Source organism: Rhea americana, unplaced genomic scaffold (assembly GCF_003343005.1).
Source record: "Rhea americana isolate MKP2758 unplaced genomic scaffold, rheAme1 scaffold_357, whole genome shotgun sequence".
Taxonomy (NCBI): domain Eukaryota; kingdom Metazoa; phylum Chordata; class Aves; order Rheiformes; family Rheidae; genus Rhea; species Rhea americana.
Genome location: NW_028186487.1, coordinates 356,697 through 369,653, shown reverse-complemented (window position 1 = coordinate 369,653; position 12,957 = coordinate 356,697). Strand labels below are relative to the sequence as shown.

Sequence of the window (12,957 nt, the reverse complement as noted above, 5' to 3'; positions counted from 1 at the left end):
GGTCATATCTAGTGCTTGAACTGACGGTTGACTCATACCTGCTTTTGTTGTTCAGCTGTTTTGAATGTTAGCTGTTTGGCATTAGGARGATGCAGTGGATGGGTCTTATGCATGTATTAAAATAATCTATTTTCGTAGGCCTATTCATTTCAAATACCACAAGCGAGAGCCTCTCAGATGTGGATAAAACTGTGTTGAGGATGAGAGGCACTAAAATTGCTATGGCTCATACTCCTTGGAGACAATAGTCCCAGGCAGCCCTGCACCTTCTGATGCAATGGCAGTGGAGGAGTTTCTTCTATTTAAGTACTTGAATAAAAGAAGTGCTTTTAACTCAAAAATSACTAAAACCCACTCACTGCGTTGGTCCTATAAAGATAGTATTTTAGCTGTCTTGCCTGGCCTTTAAAAACATTTTTAAAGGGAGATTAGAGTAAACCTACTTTGGGGTGACTATTTTAAACATCTCCTGTCTGCTAAAGGCTTATTTTCTTTTGAACTTATGCAGTGGCTGTTTAAAAATAGATTTCTTTTGCCCGGTACGAGCATTTGCACCCTTTTGATGTTCTGTCCTTGTCAGGCTTGTCATCTTGACATTGCATGCAGGCTTTAAAAGAAAGCCGTCATGCCATGTATACACGCATTTTTATATATAATGTAAAACTGATGAGGCTGCTGCTTTATGTCCAAAGCCTGAGTCTGGCTCAATCCTTTAAATTTTAAAATCTGTAACTAGGTCTCTGCTTTTTTGCACCTCCAGCAGCTGGGGGGGGAAGGGAGCTAAGAACCAAAATCATTTCCATGCTGCAGCACCATTTAAAATAATTTTCCCAGTGCTGCCTTGAATTGTTGAAAGCGCCGAGGGGGCACCCCGGGGGCTCCCCCCTCCGCTCCGTACCCCGTGCACCAGCCTCGGTGCAGCGGCTCCCCCCGCCCCCGGCCCGCTCCCCGCCGGCTTCACCTTGCATCACCCCGATCCGCCCCTCGGCTCTTTCCGGAATCGCTCGGCTCCGTCCGGAACTCTTCGGCCTGCGCCGGCCGCCGCATGCGCAGCCTCGTGCGTTCGGCAGCCTCCGGCCTGCTCGCGGCCTACGGGTGGGCGGGGCCTTCCCTCCCCCACCCGCTACCGATCCTTTCCGAAGCTCTTCGGCCCTTTCCGCCGGCAGGGAGCCCGTTCTGCGGCGCTGACGTCATCTCCGGCCACACTATAAAAAGGCCGGCGCGGGCGGCGCGTCGTGTCCGTATCGGAGGGGCGGAGGGCGCGGAGCCGGCGGGGCAGGCCCCTTCGCGCCGACCCGGTGAGGCGGCCGGGGAGGGGGAGGGCGCCGCGCTCGGGGGCGGCCGAGGGTCGCGCTTCGCCTTTACCCGGCCGCGCTCGGGGGGAGGGAGCCCTCTGCCTCCCCCCGCGCTGCGGAGACAGGTGTAGGGCGGCCGCGGAGGCTGCGGGCGCCGCCGCCGCCCTGAGGCCGCCCCGCGCCGGCCCCGGCGTGCCGCGGCTCCTGCCCCGGGGCCGCTTATCGCGGGCGGCCGCCGCGGCGCCGCCCGGGGTCTCCGTGYGGGGAGGGGGAGGGGCGGGCGGGCTCCGCCCTGGGCAGCTCGGGGCCGCGGCCGGAATTTCATTCAGCGCCGCGGGGAGCGGTGACAGCGACCCCGGGGCCGCGCGGAAGGAGCCGCCGGCTCCCGCCGCGCCCGGCCCTCTGCTTTCCCCTTGGCGGCAAAGCGCTGCCTCCCTCCTGAGGTAAAACCTCCGCGGGGCTCGGGCGGAGGGGACCCGGCGCCGCCAGCCCGGCTCTGCCCGAGCTCGGGAGAGGCAGCGAGGTGCGTGCGAGGGGGCGAAGACGGGAGCGGGGGAGGGGAGCGGGGCCGGGGCGGCYGCGGAGCCCCCGCGGGCAGCGCTCAGCTCCCGGCCGCGCCGGGGACCCCGGGACCGGCCCTCCCCGGCCCTGCGTGGGGTGCCCGTGTCGGGCAGGCGCCGCGTTCCTGCGTGGGAGACGCCGCGTTTTCCCTCTGCCGCTGAGGCTTTTCCTCCTCCCAGCGTGAATCAAAGACGCGACAGCCCCATGTTTTCCTTATTTATTGCCCCCGTAGGACTTAACCTGGTTAGAATGATACAAATCTGCGTCCGTAGGTCGTAAATACCTACCAGTGCGGTGATGTTTTGCCCTAATAATTAAGGGAAAAACAGAAGCATTATCGCGGTACGTTTTTTCGGCTGGCCTGCGCTCCAGTTCAGGATTTTTAGTAGCCGTTTTATGATAAAACAGCTGCGTTTTTCCAGCCTTTAAAACGTACGTGAGTGTTGAGCGGTCTCTCATGCATATTTAAAGAGGTTCTGAACAGCGGTTGTCTGGAGATGGCGAATGAACACATTGGGGGGAAAAAACAGCCTGAAATGGTTCTGTATCTTTCTGGGGATTTTTTTTGTTCAGCTTTTTGTTTTCAGCGAAGTGCCAGAAGATTCTGATGGCAGCAGTCTCTGGAAGGCCTTGGTTGGGGTTTCGGGTTTGTTCAGAACAAATATGAAATCACTTTTTGTGCCTTTATGCATTTAAATGCAATCAGCAGATCAGTTTTTTCTGTGAAATCTTAATTTGTCATTGTTTATAAATTGTGCACAGAAAATAACGAACAAAGAGGTTGAAAATAGGAAGCTTTCTGCTGCATTGTGTGCAGGATCCAGAACCATAGTAATGGAATCATTAAGCTGCATAAAATACTTGAAAGAGGGTAGCAGGTTACATTCTTCACATGAAGTAATTTATTTCCATTCCTGTTGGAAAATAAATTGTACATCTGGATAGGCCGCATTGAAGTTCAATGGGCTATCTCTTTTTGGTTTTTTATTTTTATTTTTCAAAAAAGTTGTTAYGCTTCTGCGAGCTCTGAGATTGATGAATATAAGCAAGCATATTTTTCTTTGCTGCTTTTCTTTTTTTTTTAAACAGCAGTAATGACAAAAATCTAGAATGTCAGAGTGTCCTTAAAGGCTTATTTATGATTTTCTCCTGCATACAAGAAAGGTTGCAGAAGCCTTAAACCCTTTAGGAGAGGATGATGCCTCTTTGTGTAAAATTCCTAATTCTCAACTATTACATTTATAACTGATCCTAGTAATTTAATACAAATAACTTAGTTTCTTTATTGCCTTAGTTTTACCTTTTTAATRTATTTATGTGGTTTTAATTGTTTTATTCATGAATACATTGCATTTTGGGGGAAGTAATTGATTCCACTATATCAGGGCAAATAATACGAATTTCTTCCTCTTCTCCTCTGCATGGTAGTATACCGTAGGAGTTTGTTTTTTCCATTTGTCCCAGGAGTGTAGGCAGTGGAAAAATGGGGTGGAGCAGACTGCAGATGCTATTGATGGTGATTGCCAAGTGTAGTCCAGCAATGTGCTCCCGTTGCTGACCATGGATCAAATAAAGTGGCAAGCTGCCTTCTCGCTGCTGCAACCGATCCACATTAAGCTATGCAAATGCCATGATAGATATGCACTAGCTTTAGCAAGCACAAAGACATGTAACTGCAGTTGCCCACGAACTGTTTCAGGAATTGTGGTGTACTGATGGGGAAAATGCAGTTAGGGATGCAAGGAATTTTTCATCTAAAAATCCAGTGAGTTAGGTCTGCGTGGCTGTTGCCAGCCATGTAAYGATGCATCTCAAAAAAAATTGTCACAACTGCTACTTGTCCTTTTTTAACATGATAATTGAATGTGAACATCTTTGTRGATATTTATATTTAAAACCTTCTCATTAAATTTGTTTGTATCTTTAAATTAAGCCACCCTATCTTATTACTCTAGCAAGAAATGTCATTTGCCAAATCCGATGACTTTACTTTTTTGTTTTGACCTTCAGATTATGACACTGTATTTTTAAATTAACTGGAAAGGTTAGTACATTCCAATGTCAGTTTTAATTAAGTTTTACTGCTGATAACTTTAACCTTTTTGCATGGGGAAGCCAGCCTCTCACAAATAGCTTGTATAATAGTAACTCCAAATCGTTATATGTGGCAAGGAACCAAAAAGAAAGTATGAAGTGTGTACTGTGGTTGAATATGTATTTTGAAGAGGAAAAAGAAAAAATAAACAGTGTCCTTACCTAGTAGTTAGCTGAATGTTATCTTGATTTCCCCCTCCCTTTTAGACTCTACATTCCTTCATCATGTTGTCATCGTTTCGTAAAGTCAAAGTCCAGGTATTTTACGTAATGCATGAAGTGTCATYGCATATTTATCATCGCATTGCCTGCCTTTATTGCAGTGACCTATTTGTAACATAAGCTATTCGTTTGAGAATTTGAACTACACAGAGCACAGAAGTATAGCAGGTGCTTTATTTATACTTCAGTGTTGATTCTGATCTGGCTTTCCTCTAATATTTCAGATTTCCTAATTTCTTTCTGTGATGCATGATGTGTGAACGTTTTGTGAACCTGTTATAGTTCAGTATRATCAGCTGTTGATGTGGGTTGATTTTTCTGAGATTTGTTGCTTTAAAGAGTTCTTGAGGAATATCTTTTTAGTTACAGCTTCTAAAAACTGACCTCGGTATGGCTTATGCTCTAGAACATTATACATTTAAATTTGGGTCTCTGTTTCTACATCTCCAGAGTTTCTGTTCAGTGATGGTAAAACAAGTAGGATGGATGCATCAAACTTTAGTTGGATAATACAGACAACTAGATTTTATTTTGAAATAATAGTAATATAAATGTCTATACTACAGTTAAAACTGTAGTGAAAGATAATGTGGTAGAAATGGAAAGTGCTGGGGTTAATTATATGGTATCACATTATTTGTAAGCGCTGGATTTCTGCAATGCAGTCAAGGTAATTTGCTTTCTCAGGAGCTTCAGTGCAGAGTGCAGTCCCTGCCAGCTCTGCATAGTTTCATCAAAGGTCTGTGGTGATACTGAAAACAAAACTAAACCCCCCAAAAATGGTACATAAAGGTAACAAATTTAGATAGGCAGTTCAGCTGTGTTACGCAGCTTCATCAATTTARATGCTGTTATGTGACTAGTAGAATTAAAATTTAAAAAGTAGATGCATGAAGATGAATGTTTATTAATCTTCCATATTTTACAGGTACATAGTTAAGGCTGTACACAAGCCCTCAAATCAATGTAAATCGATAGCTTTGCAGCCTGCTTCAATTCACATATAATTTATATATTTTTTTTTATTGCTATAGTTTCTTGTGTCCCTGTAATACATCCTTAGTTGTTTAGGATGTGTTTCGATTTTACCTGCTCTGTGGTTAGTTTATATGTGCCTATAGCATTAACCAGTGGCTTAACACATCTTGGGTTTTTAATACTGGTTTGATTCTTTAGGTGACATTTCTTAACAGTAACCAGGAGTATTTGGACCTAGGATCTTGCTGCAGTTATTCGACCATTGAGATTTCCTTATTTTTGCTTTTAATCTTTAACAAAAAAAATTACTGGTTATTAATTCCTTCTCAGTACCATTTAAAATATGTAGTATAGGGTATATGATATCATACCCTTCAGCTACTTCTTTGTAACACAATATGCTCTTGAAAATCCCTTCGTAATGCCAAGAGATAGTGTCCCTGCTGCGTGTACTTTCCAGAAGCTCAGTTTTATTTACCTGAAGTATTGGTACATACCAAGCAGTAATGGTGATTCTGTGCTTGAGACAGACATAGTGGCTTACTTTTTATTTAGCATTTTGAGGAAGCTGCAAATGGAGCAAATGAAAGTTAGAAAAAYGTATGCTATTTTTTTTCCTCTGTTGTTCTTGCCTTATAAAGATTATTTTCACATCCAATGTTAGATTTTAAGTTCTTTTGCTTAGGAAAAAAAGTCAGCAATTCATATTCTTCCTCAAAGAGGGAAACAGAAGAGAGTAGCTAATATTAGAGTTAAATGTTCTTTTGACAGAGCTTATGATGCCTAATATTGATGAGTGCAAAAAAAAATGCATCAAGTTGCTCTGTGTGTGCATATTTGGGAAGCAGGAAGAATATTGGCACATTAGTCATATTACAGGGTATTACTAGGAGTACATATGCTGAACACGCATAACACATCGAGAYTTGTTTTAAGTAAACGACATTATTTTACTACGTTTTAAGGTAGTGATCTTTATATACTGATATCTGATTGCTTGTCAGGCAGAGAGTAGTTTAATTTCTTAAGCTTAGTGTAATTGTTTTGAAAATATACTAAAATCTTCTATATACCACTGAATGTAGTTTGCATTCAAGTTTTTAAATCCCTGAAAACRTGTTTTGGTAAGGGAAATGCTGACAGCTCCGGTGTGTGTCTGCCCTGATGGCATTGCTCTAATTCCTGTTTAACCCCCSTTGATACAACTGTTTCTGAGCTTGAATGATGTTGCTGACATCATGGTTGTTGCACTGCAGTGTCTGTAAATATCTGAGACTCTATATTGCCATTCAGAAGTTTAGCGTACCTTTTATGTAAGTTTTCTGGGGAAGATGGGCAATTTATATTGAAGGGTGAGAGTAATAAATAAGTGCTTTTCTTTTCTTCCCCCCCCCACCCTCCACCTCCCAAATTGTATTCCACTTTTTGATTTTTTTGGTAAAAGCACCACCCCAGTGGGATAGTGCAAAGGAGCATTGCTGATAGGTTTCTTTTTTTTTGTTTTTAGATAGAGTCAAGCTGATTAGTGGTTTTTCTAGAGTTAGTTTTACAACATAAAAAAGTGTTGGTAGGTGCCTTCGAAACTGCTAAGGCAGATGTGCTGGTCTGGAGATGTCTTTCTGCGTAACGATGTAGCTCTGCGGACAGCTGAGGTTTTCGGTAGGAAACAACCCCTGTCGTTTGGCCTCCCTGCACCGCCTCGAAATTTTGCTCCCTCCGAGCTTATCAGGCGGGCGCAGGCTGCGCCGGGAGGGGCCGCCCGCAGCAGCGCCGAGGCGGGGATGCCTCCGCGCGCGGGCCCCGTCCCCCCGGACAGACTGGCCGTTCACCTGCACCTGAATTCAAACAATATTTTTTTTTTTTTGCGTTGAGAGCATAAAACGTAACTTCTTGGTAGGGGGTCCCAYGGTAAGACGACAGAGGTGTCACAGAGGAAAGTTGGTGCCTTTTAACGGTGCAAGTGAACCGCAAAGCTTTAGAACCACGTTGGAGATGACTTCGTTTTGAGAGGGATACCGCAGTCCTGGCATGAAAACACTGGGTACAGGCTGCATCATCCTGCAGCGTTGATGAGTTTTGAGCTCAGAGCTCCCTAGCGACTGCCGATCGTGTCTTGGCAGAGCAGAGACTCGCTGACGTCAGCTGCAGGAAAGAACAGTCTATTATTGCTAGACCAAAGCACTTCTTTTACAATTGACTAGCTCGACTTAGTGCAGTTATAAAAAGAGGCTTTCTTTTAACAAATTCCAGCAGAAAGATGAGCCGGTTTGCATGGCAGGAGGCCATTACGGAGTATCTTCTATTTGTAAATAATACATATATATAATTATTTGGGCTGTGGAGGGCATTTTTAATAGTGAAATGTAAGTTGACAGCAGAAGGCTTTAGGGTGTTCCAAAGACTGACTAGGGTTTCGTTTTTTCCAGTAATGTAGATAACTAGAGCAGAGAGGTAGGATACAGCTGCACAACACCTTTAGACTGACTGCAACTTTGTTCTTCATGAACACAATTTAATAAATAAGTAATTGTTGGCCAAATCCAAACACAATGTAACAGCACAGAAAAGGACATTTTTAGCCATAACTTACTCATATTTTACTCGCTTGCTCTCTTTCTGGAGGGGAAAAGGCTATGTTTGAAACAGCATTGAAAAAGCAGCTTATTTCTTAGGAAAGTGAATCTGTAGCTGAGCTCAAGTTACATTTGGGATTTTGATCTTTAAATATTCAGGTTTGCTAATCAAGTGCAGCCTTTGGTGCTGCTGTCAGGTGGAACGTGGACTTCGTTGCTATAATACAGTCTACGCGTTCTTTTTTTTTTTTTCTCTCCTTGCTGTCTTCTGACAGTAGCGAGTGAAACGCCTGGGCTTGGATGAGAAAACACAGCTGAGTTTTCTTTCCTTCCTTAAACTGCCGCAATGCAGTCGGGGCTCAGAGTTCGCTGGAGGGAGGACGGCTGCTGACACGGCTGCCCTGTTGCAGGGTGTGACTCTGGGAAGCGCGCTCTGGAATGCGCGAATTCGCCCCCRTGCGTTCCTCTCTGTCAGATGGTCCCTTTACAGCTGCCGGGATCCAACAGAAGGCACAGCCGGCCGATGGAGTTGTTCACAAAATTGTGCAAGATAGGTGACTAATTAAAGCCGTGCAGCTAGCAACTAAATAACAATTTTTTGTTCAACGGCACGCTTTAGAGATTGCCCACCTTTCTCGAAATGCAGCTGTGCACTTGGTTTCTTTTTTTATTATTGATATGATTGAAGCTGACATCCTGCTTGGTGCTTACAGAATTTATAGTGAAAGTATCAAGTGAGCTATATGTGTAAACACTTGTACATCAAGGCTTTAATTGCCTAATTGTTCCAGCACAGAGTATTTGTTGCAACAGCTTCTTGATGTGCATAATGAGTTAAATGAGTAAATATTCAGACTCCAGTGACAATAACAAGTACTGCTTTTCAGTTTGTGTTACAACTCTGTTCTAGTGTGTAGATTTCTCATTGAAAATCAAATCATCTTTGAAAGTTTAAGAACTGAAAATTAAGTTACCACAGTTGTGTTAGAAAGTAGATGAAGCAGAACAGGAGTCACTTCTTTGCTGTCTATGGTAACAATAACAATTTTTAATGTATAAAGCAATGGAAAAGGATTTTTCAGTCAGTGGTCAGGGAAGAGTCATTAGTTATACAAAACACTTTAAATTCTTTGTCTTTTTAAGAACTCAACTACGGTGTGAGCATGCTGTGTTGGCTTTGAAAGATTGTGTAGGGAATGACAGTACTTTAACTTCTTTAATTGAGAACAGGATATGTGCGCGCACACATAGACATACGTGTACGGAGCAGGTAGCTCATCTTTAAACAGTAATATTCTCAAGTTTATCTAAAACAATGATTTAAAATAAAATACTTCCAGATTTTCTGTTTGAGATATATATATTTTATATACATGCCTATACATGTGTGTATATATATGCGCGCACACATACAAGCATGCATGCACCCCCCCACACACACATTTTTAAATTTGTATTAGACGTTTGCATGCTGCAGTTTGGGATGATGTAGCATTTATATTGCAGGGTAGGTAGACCACAACCATATTTTTACAAAACAAGTAGCTGCTAAATGTATTTAAGTCTCATGACTTTTTTTTTTTGCTAGAAGCATGTTTTTATATTTGTCCATATACATGCGTGTGTGCACACCTACCCGCCCTCCCACCAATCACCTCTCACTCACATGCACAGAGTAAGACTTAAGTAAACTATGCGTAAGTTTAGAAAACAGGCTTTTCTTACGCAGATCTCTTCCTACACTACTTTTTTATATTACAAGCCAAATGTTAACTGAGTTTTTTTTTGGCTTTCAGAAGATGGATCCAAGCGGGGTAAAAGTGTTGGAAACAGCGGAAGACATCCAAGAAAGACGTCAACAAGTTTTGGACCGTTACCACAGGTTCAAGGAACTATCTTCTCTAAGGCGCCAAAAACTTGAAGATTCCTATCGATTCCAGTTTTTCCAGCGTGATGCGGATGAGCTTGAAAAATGGATCCAAGAGAAACTTCAGATAGCATCTGATGAAAATTACAAAGACCCAAGCAATTTACAGGTAAGTCTTACTCCTGTTTTATGTTTTTATGTTGACTTGACATACCAGGTCAACTAGAGCAGATGAAACAAATGCTTAAGTGTATCTTGAACTGAGAGTGGTGAAGATGGAAATATTCATAGATGGAAATATTCATGCACCTGCAAAGTGTTCTTCAAAAGTTTGACTCCTTTGCTGATATAATTGAAATATTTCTAATAATGGATTAGACACTAAATCAACATGCAAAAGGTTACTCAGTGCAATGTAGTGAAAAACAGCTTTGTTTGTTTTTAGGATTCATTAGGCATTTTAGCTCTGTAAATGAACATGAATTAATTTTTATTGTTTGCACACACGCGCACACACATGCGCACACACACACAAAAAGGATATTTGTAGAAAATTGGCTTGTGTGGGTGGAACTAGCTGAATGGGCTCCCRAATGTTTGAACATTCTGAAGTAAAAGAGCAAACACAATAATGAAATAACTCAAGTTGGGATGTTTGAATCCACCCAGGAAGTGTATTGTACAACAATGATTTCAACTGTGCTATTTTATTCCTTGTTTGAGTTGGTACTAAATCTGTATAAAATACACTAAAAACTTTAATACTGGGAAAATGTAGAGGAGGTTTGTGCACCAAACCTGAGTTGTGTTCTTTGATGTTTTACTTTTAGGGGAAGCTACAGAAGCACCAAGCCTTTGAAGCTGAGGTTCAGGCCAATTCAGGGGCTATCGTTAAACTGGATGAGGCTGGAAATCAGATGATTAATGAAGGGCATTTTGCATCAGAAACCATAAGAGTGAGTTTTAAAACTTTCTGGCCTCTTAGAAGGTTTTTCTTAAACAATTTTTGCAGATGATGTGGGTAACTGTAGGTTTTAAAACGCTCTAAAATTCTACAGTTATTTGATTAGTGAAATCACAGAAGAATTTCTATTGTAAAGGTTACAGGTATTTTTCTCTTTCACTGAGCACCTAGTTTTTATCTCTCTTYTGAATCCAAGTCTTCAGCAAGTATCTATCTACAGGGTCCAGGAACTTGGATTAGAAAATTGTCAGTAATTTAGTAACTTGCTGAAAAGCACATGTCAAATGATGAATTATACTTGTGGTTCTTCCCAAGGTGGCACACTATCAAGAAGCAGCAAATTCACAAGGCCCCATGTCAGAACACTACACTTCTTGCTTGTATATAGCACTTCAACTTTTCTGCAATAATCATAGTAATACAAGCAACCATATTAATAAACTTCAAAGGTCTTATTTCTATTTCCAAACTGTAACCCAGATCGCATCTTTAGTGATTTTAACACTTTGTTTAAATTGTACTGAGCATACATCCTATTATTCTTAAATTTGTGTTCCACAGCTTTTCTAAAATGTCTAAGTACCGTACTCTCCCTGCTCAGTTTATCCATCTGTAAACATCTCTTAGGACAACTACTTCCCCAATAGCAGGAAATAAACTTTCTTCAAATCCTCTAGTTTTTTTTTTTTTCCTTCCCGTTCTCTTAGAATCTTCTGACCTGTGTAATGCGATGACAATTAAAAAAAAAAAAAAAAAAAAACAAAAAACAAAAAAACCCAAAACTTTGCTGTTACACTAAAGTTCAGATTTGACCAAATTTGGATGACGACTCGCTATTTTAAAAATCTAAAACAGGCTAGAAATTTGATTGACAACTTAATTTGACAAGTGCCTTTATCCCTTCTCTTATTTACTCTTGTTTTTCTCTGAAAAAGTTAGTGTTTTCTTTCTTATTTCTAGGGTTGCTTTACATAAAYACGTACGTGTGCCTCACTAGTATATGGTTATTTTTATTTTCCATGCACCAACTTCTTTTCTAGAACTCATTTTCTTAAATCTGCTATTTTTAGGCCTCTGGTAAGTTGTTTCAGTATTGGTTATAGCTGCATTTTCTTTAATGCAAGAGCCTTTAAAGTTGTTCAAAGCTCTTTCCATTACAAGAACTGAATGTGAGCTTGTAAAACTTGTCAAAAAGAGAACTGCTTTGATGTTTTTGTAGTGATTATCAAACTCACTGATACTTTAATTATTTTATTGAATGTAAGAAAAGGGTGGTGACTGACAARAGCAGAAATAGGTCTTTTATATGGTCTGTAATAAAACAAAATAAGTTATCCTTATTTTAGAAATCTCATTGTGCATTTTGATAACGTAATCTGTACTACAAACGGGAAAAGTGTTTTCAGTTGGGTGATCTTAATAGTCTTGTGTCTTGGCTTTGCTCTTCAATGCAAGTTCTTATTCAAGTTCTATGTAGAGTGGTAATTTGTCTTTTAATGGTTTAGTCTTTCACGCCATACAGGACTGCCCAGCGCCCAATAGTAACTGCTACTCAAGTTGGGTGCCACATACGAGTAGGTGAAACTCCTGGCTGTGCAGTGGAACTTTCTTTTGCAATGTGTGCTTTCTTCCATTGACAACAGTTTGCACTGTTACTTTGGGCAGCTCTGGGAATTTGAGTGGTTTGAGCTGCTTCTTTCCTTGAAATCTACGTAATTGAACTTTCTAAATAGATTAAATAAGTATCCGCCCTGTCAGACATTCAAAAGCTTCTCTAGCATGAGTTTCAGATCTTGATGCACAAAGCATTATAAATGATGGGTGGAGCAGGTACTTTCCTGTTTTGCAAGTTGTGTGTCTGTGTGGTGGTGGTGTTTTTCTTTCTAGCTGTCTTGCAAGGCTTATGGTCTCTCCCAAATGTTTTGGAAGGCAGAGTGCAGCCAGAGACTCAGTGCTAAAACTAGTAATTGCTCCTAGTATTTCAGTATTATATTACTTAACAATGTTGACTAAGTATGTTGACTGACTAATGCTAAGAGAAATGGTTAGCAAATACTGCAAAGTGGTACAAATTTGACTTGAAACAGTATATTAATTTAGATAAAAATATATCCCAGAAAACTCACTCGCTGGGAGTTAACTTCCATTTTAAAAGAATGAGCATTTGATGGAGATAGCAATTTTTTGATCTGACTTCACCCTAGCATAGAATTCTAATCAAATTTTGTCTCCAAATGTTTACCCCATAAATAGTTATATAAACACCTGTTTGATAGCTTCATTAATTAACAACAAGTGTTTAAATACTCAGTTCAGTAATTTTCAACTTGTACTCTACTCCTGTGTTACCTCATCATGTATCATTTGAAAGCTAAGCTTTAGAACATTAAAAGGAGGCTTTAC

At 41.3% G+C, this 12,957-nt stretch overlaps 1 protein-coding gene across 7 annotated transcripts in view; it reads left to right on the top strand.

The window, feature by feature from the left end:
* The first annotated feature begins 1,205 nt into the window (after positions 1–1,205).
* The window catches only part of SPTAN1 (spectrin alpha, non-erythrocytic 1), a 52,673-nt gene continuing 40,921 nt past the window's right edge, over positions 1,206–12,957 (top strand). For 3 of the 7 annotated variants that reach the window (XM_085312081.1, XM_085312078.1, XM_085312076.1), the window contains exons 1-4: positions 1,214–1,298; positions 4,158–4,208; positions 9,520–9,759; positions 10,421–10,546. In XM_085312081.1, coding sequence (XP_085168207.1) covers positions 4,176–4,208; positions 9,520–9,759; positions 10,421–10,546 — 399 coding nt within the window. In that variant the 5' untranslated portion in view covers positions 1,214–1,298; positions 4,158–4,175. Of the gene's footprint in view, positions 1,299–4,157; positions 4,209–9,519; positions 9,760–10,420; positions 10,547–12,957 lie in introns of all 7 variants that reach the window. The other 4 variants (XM_085312080.1, XM_085312079.1, XM_085312082.1 and 1 more) reach the window with 3 other exon arrangements.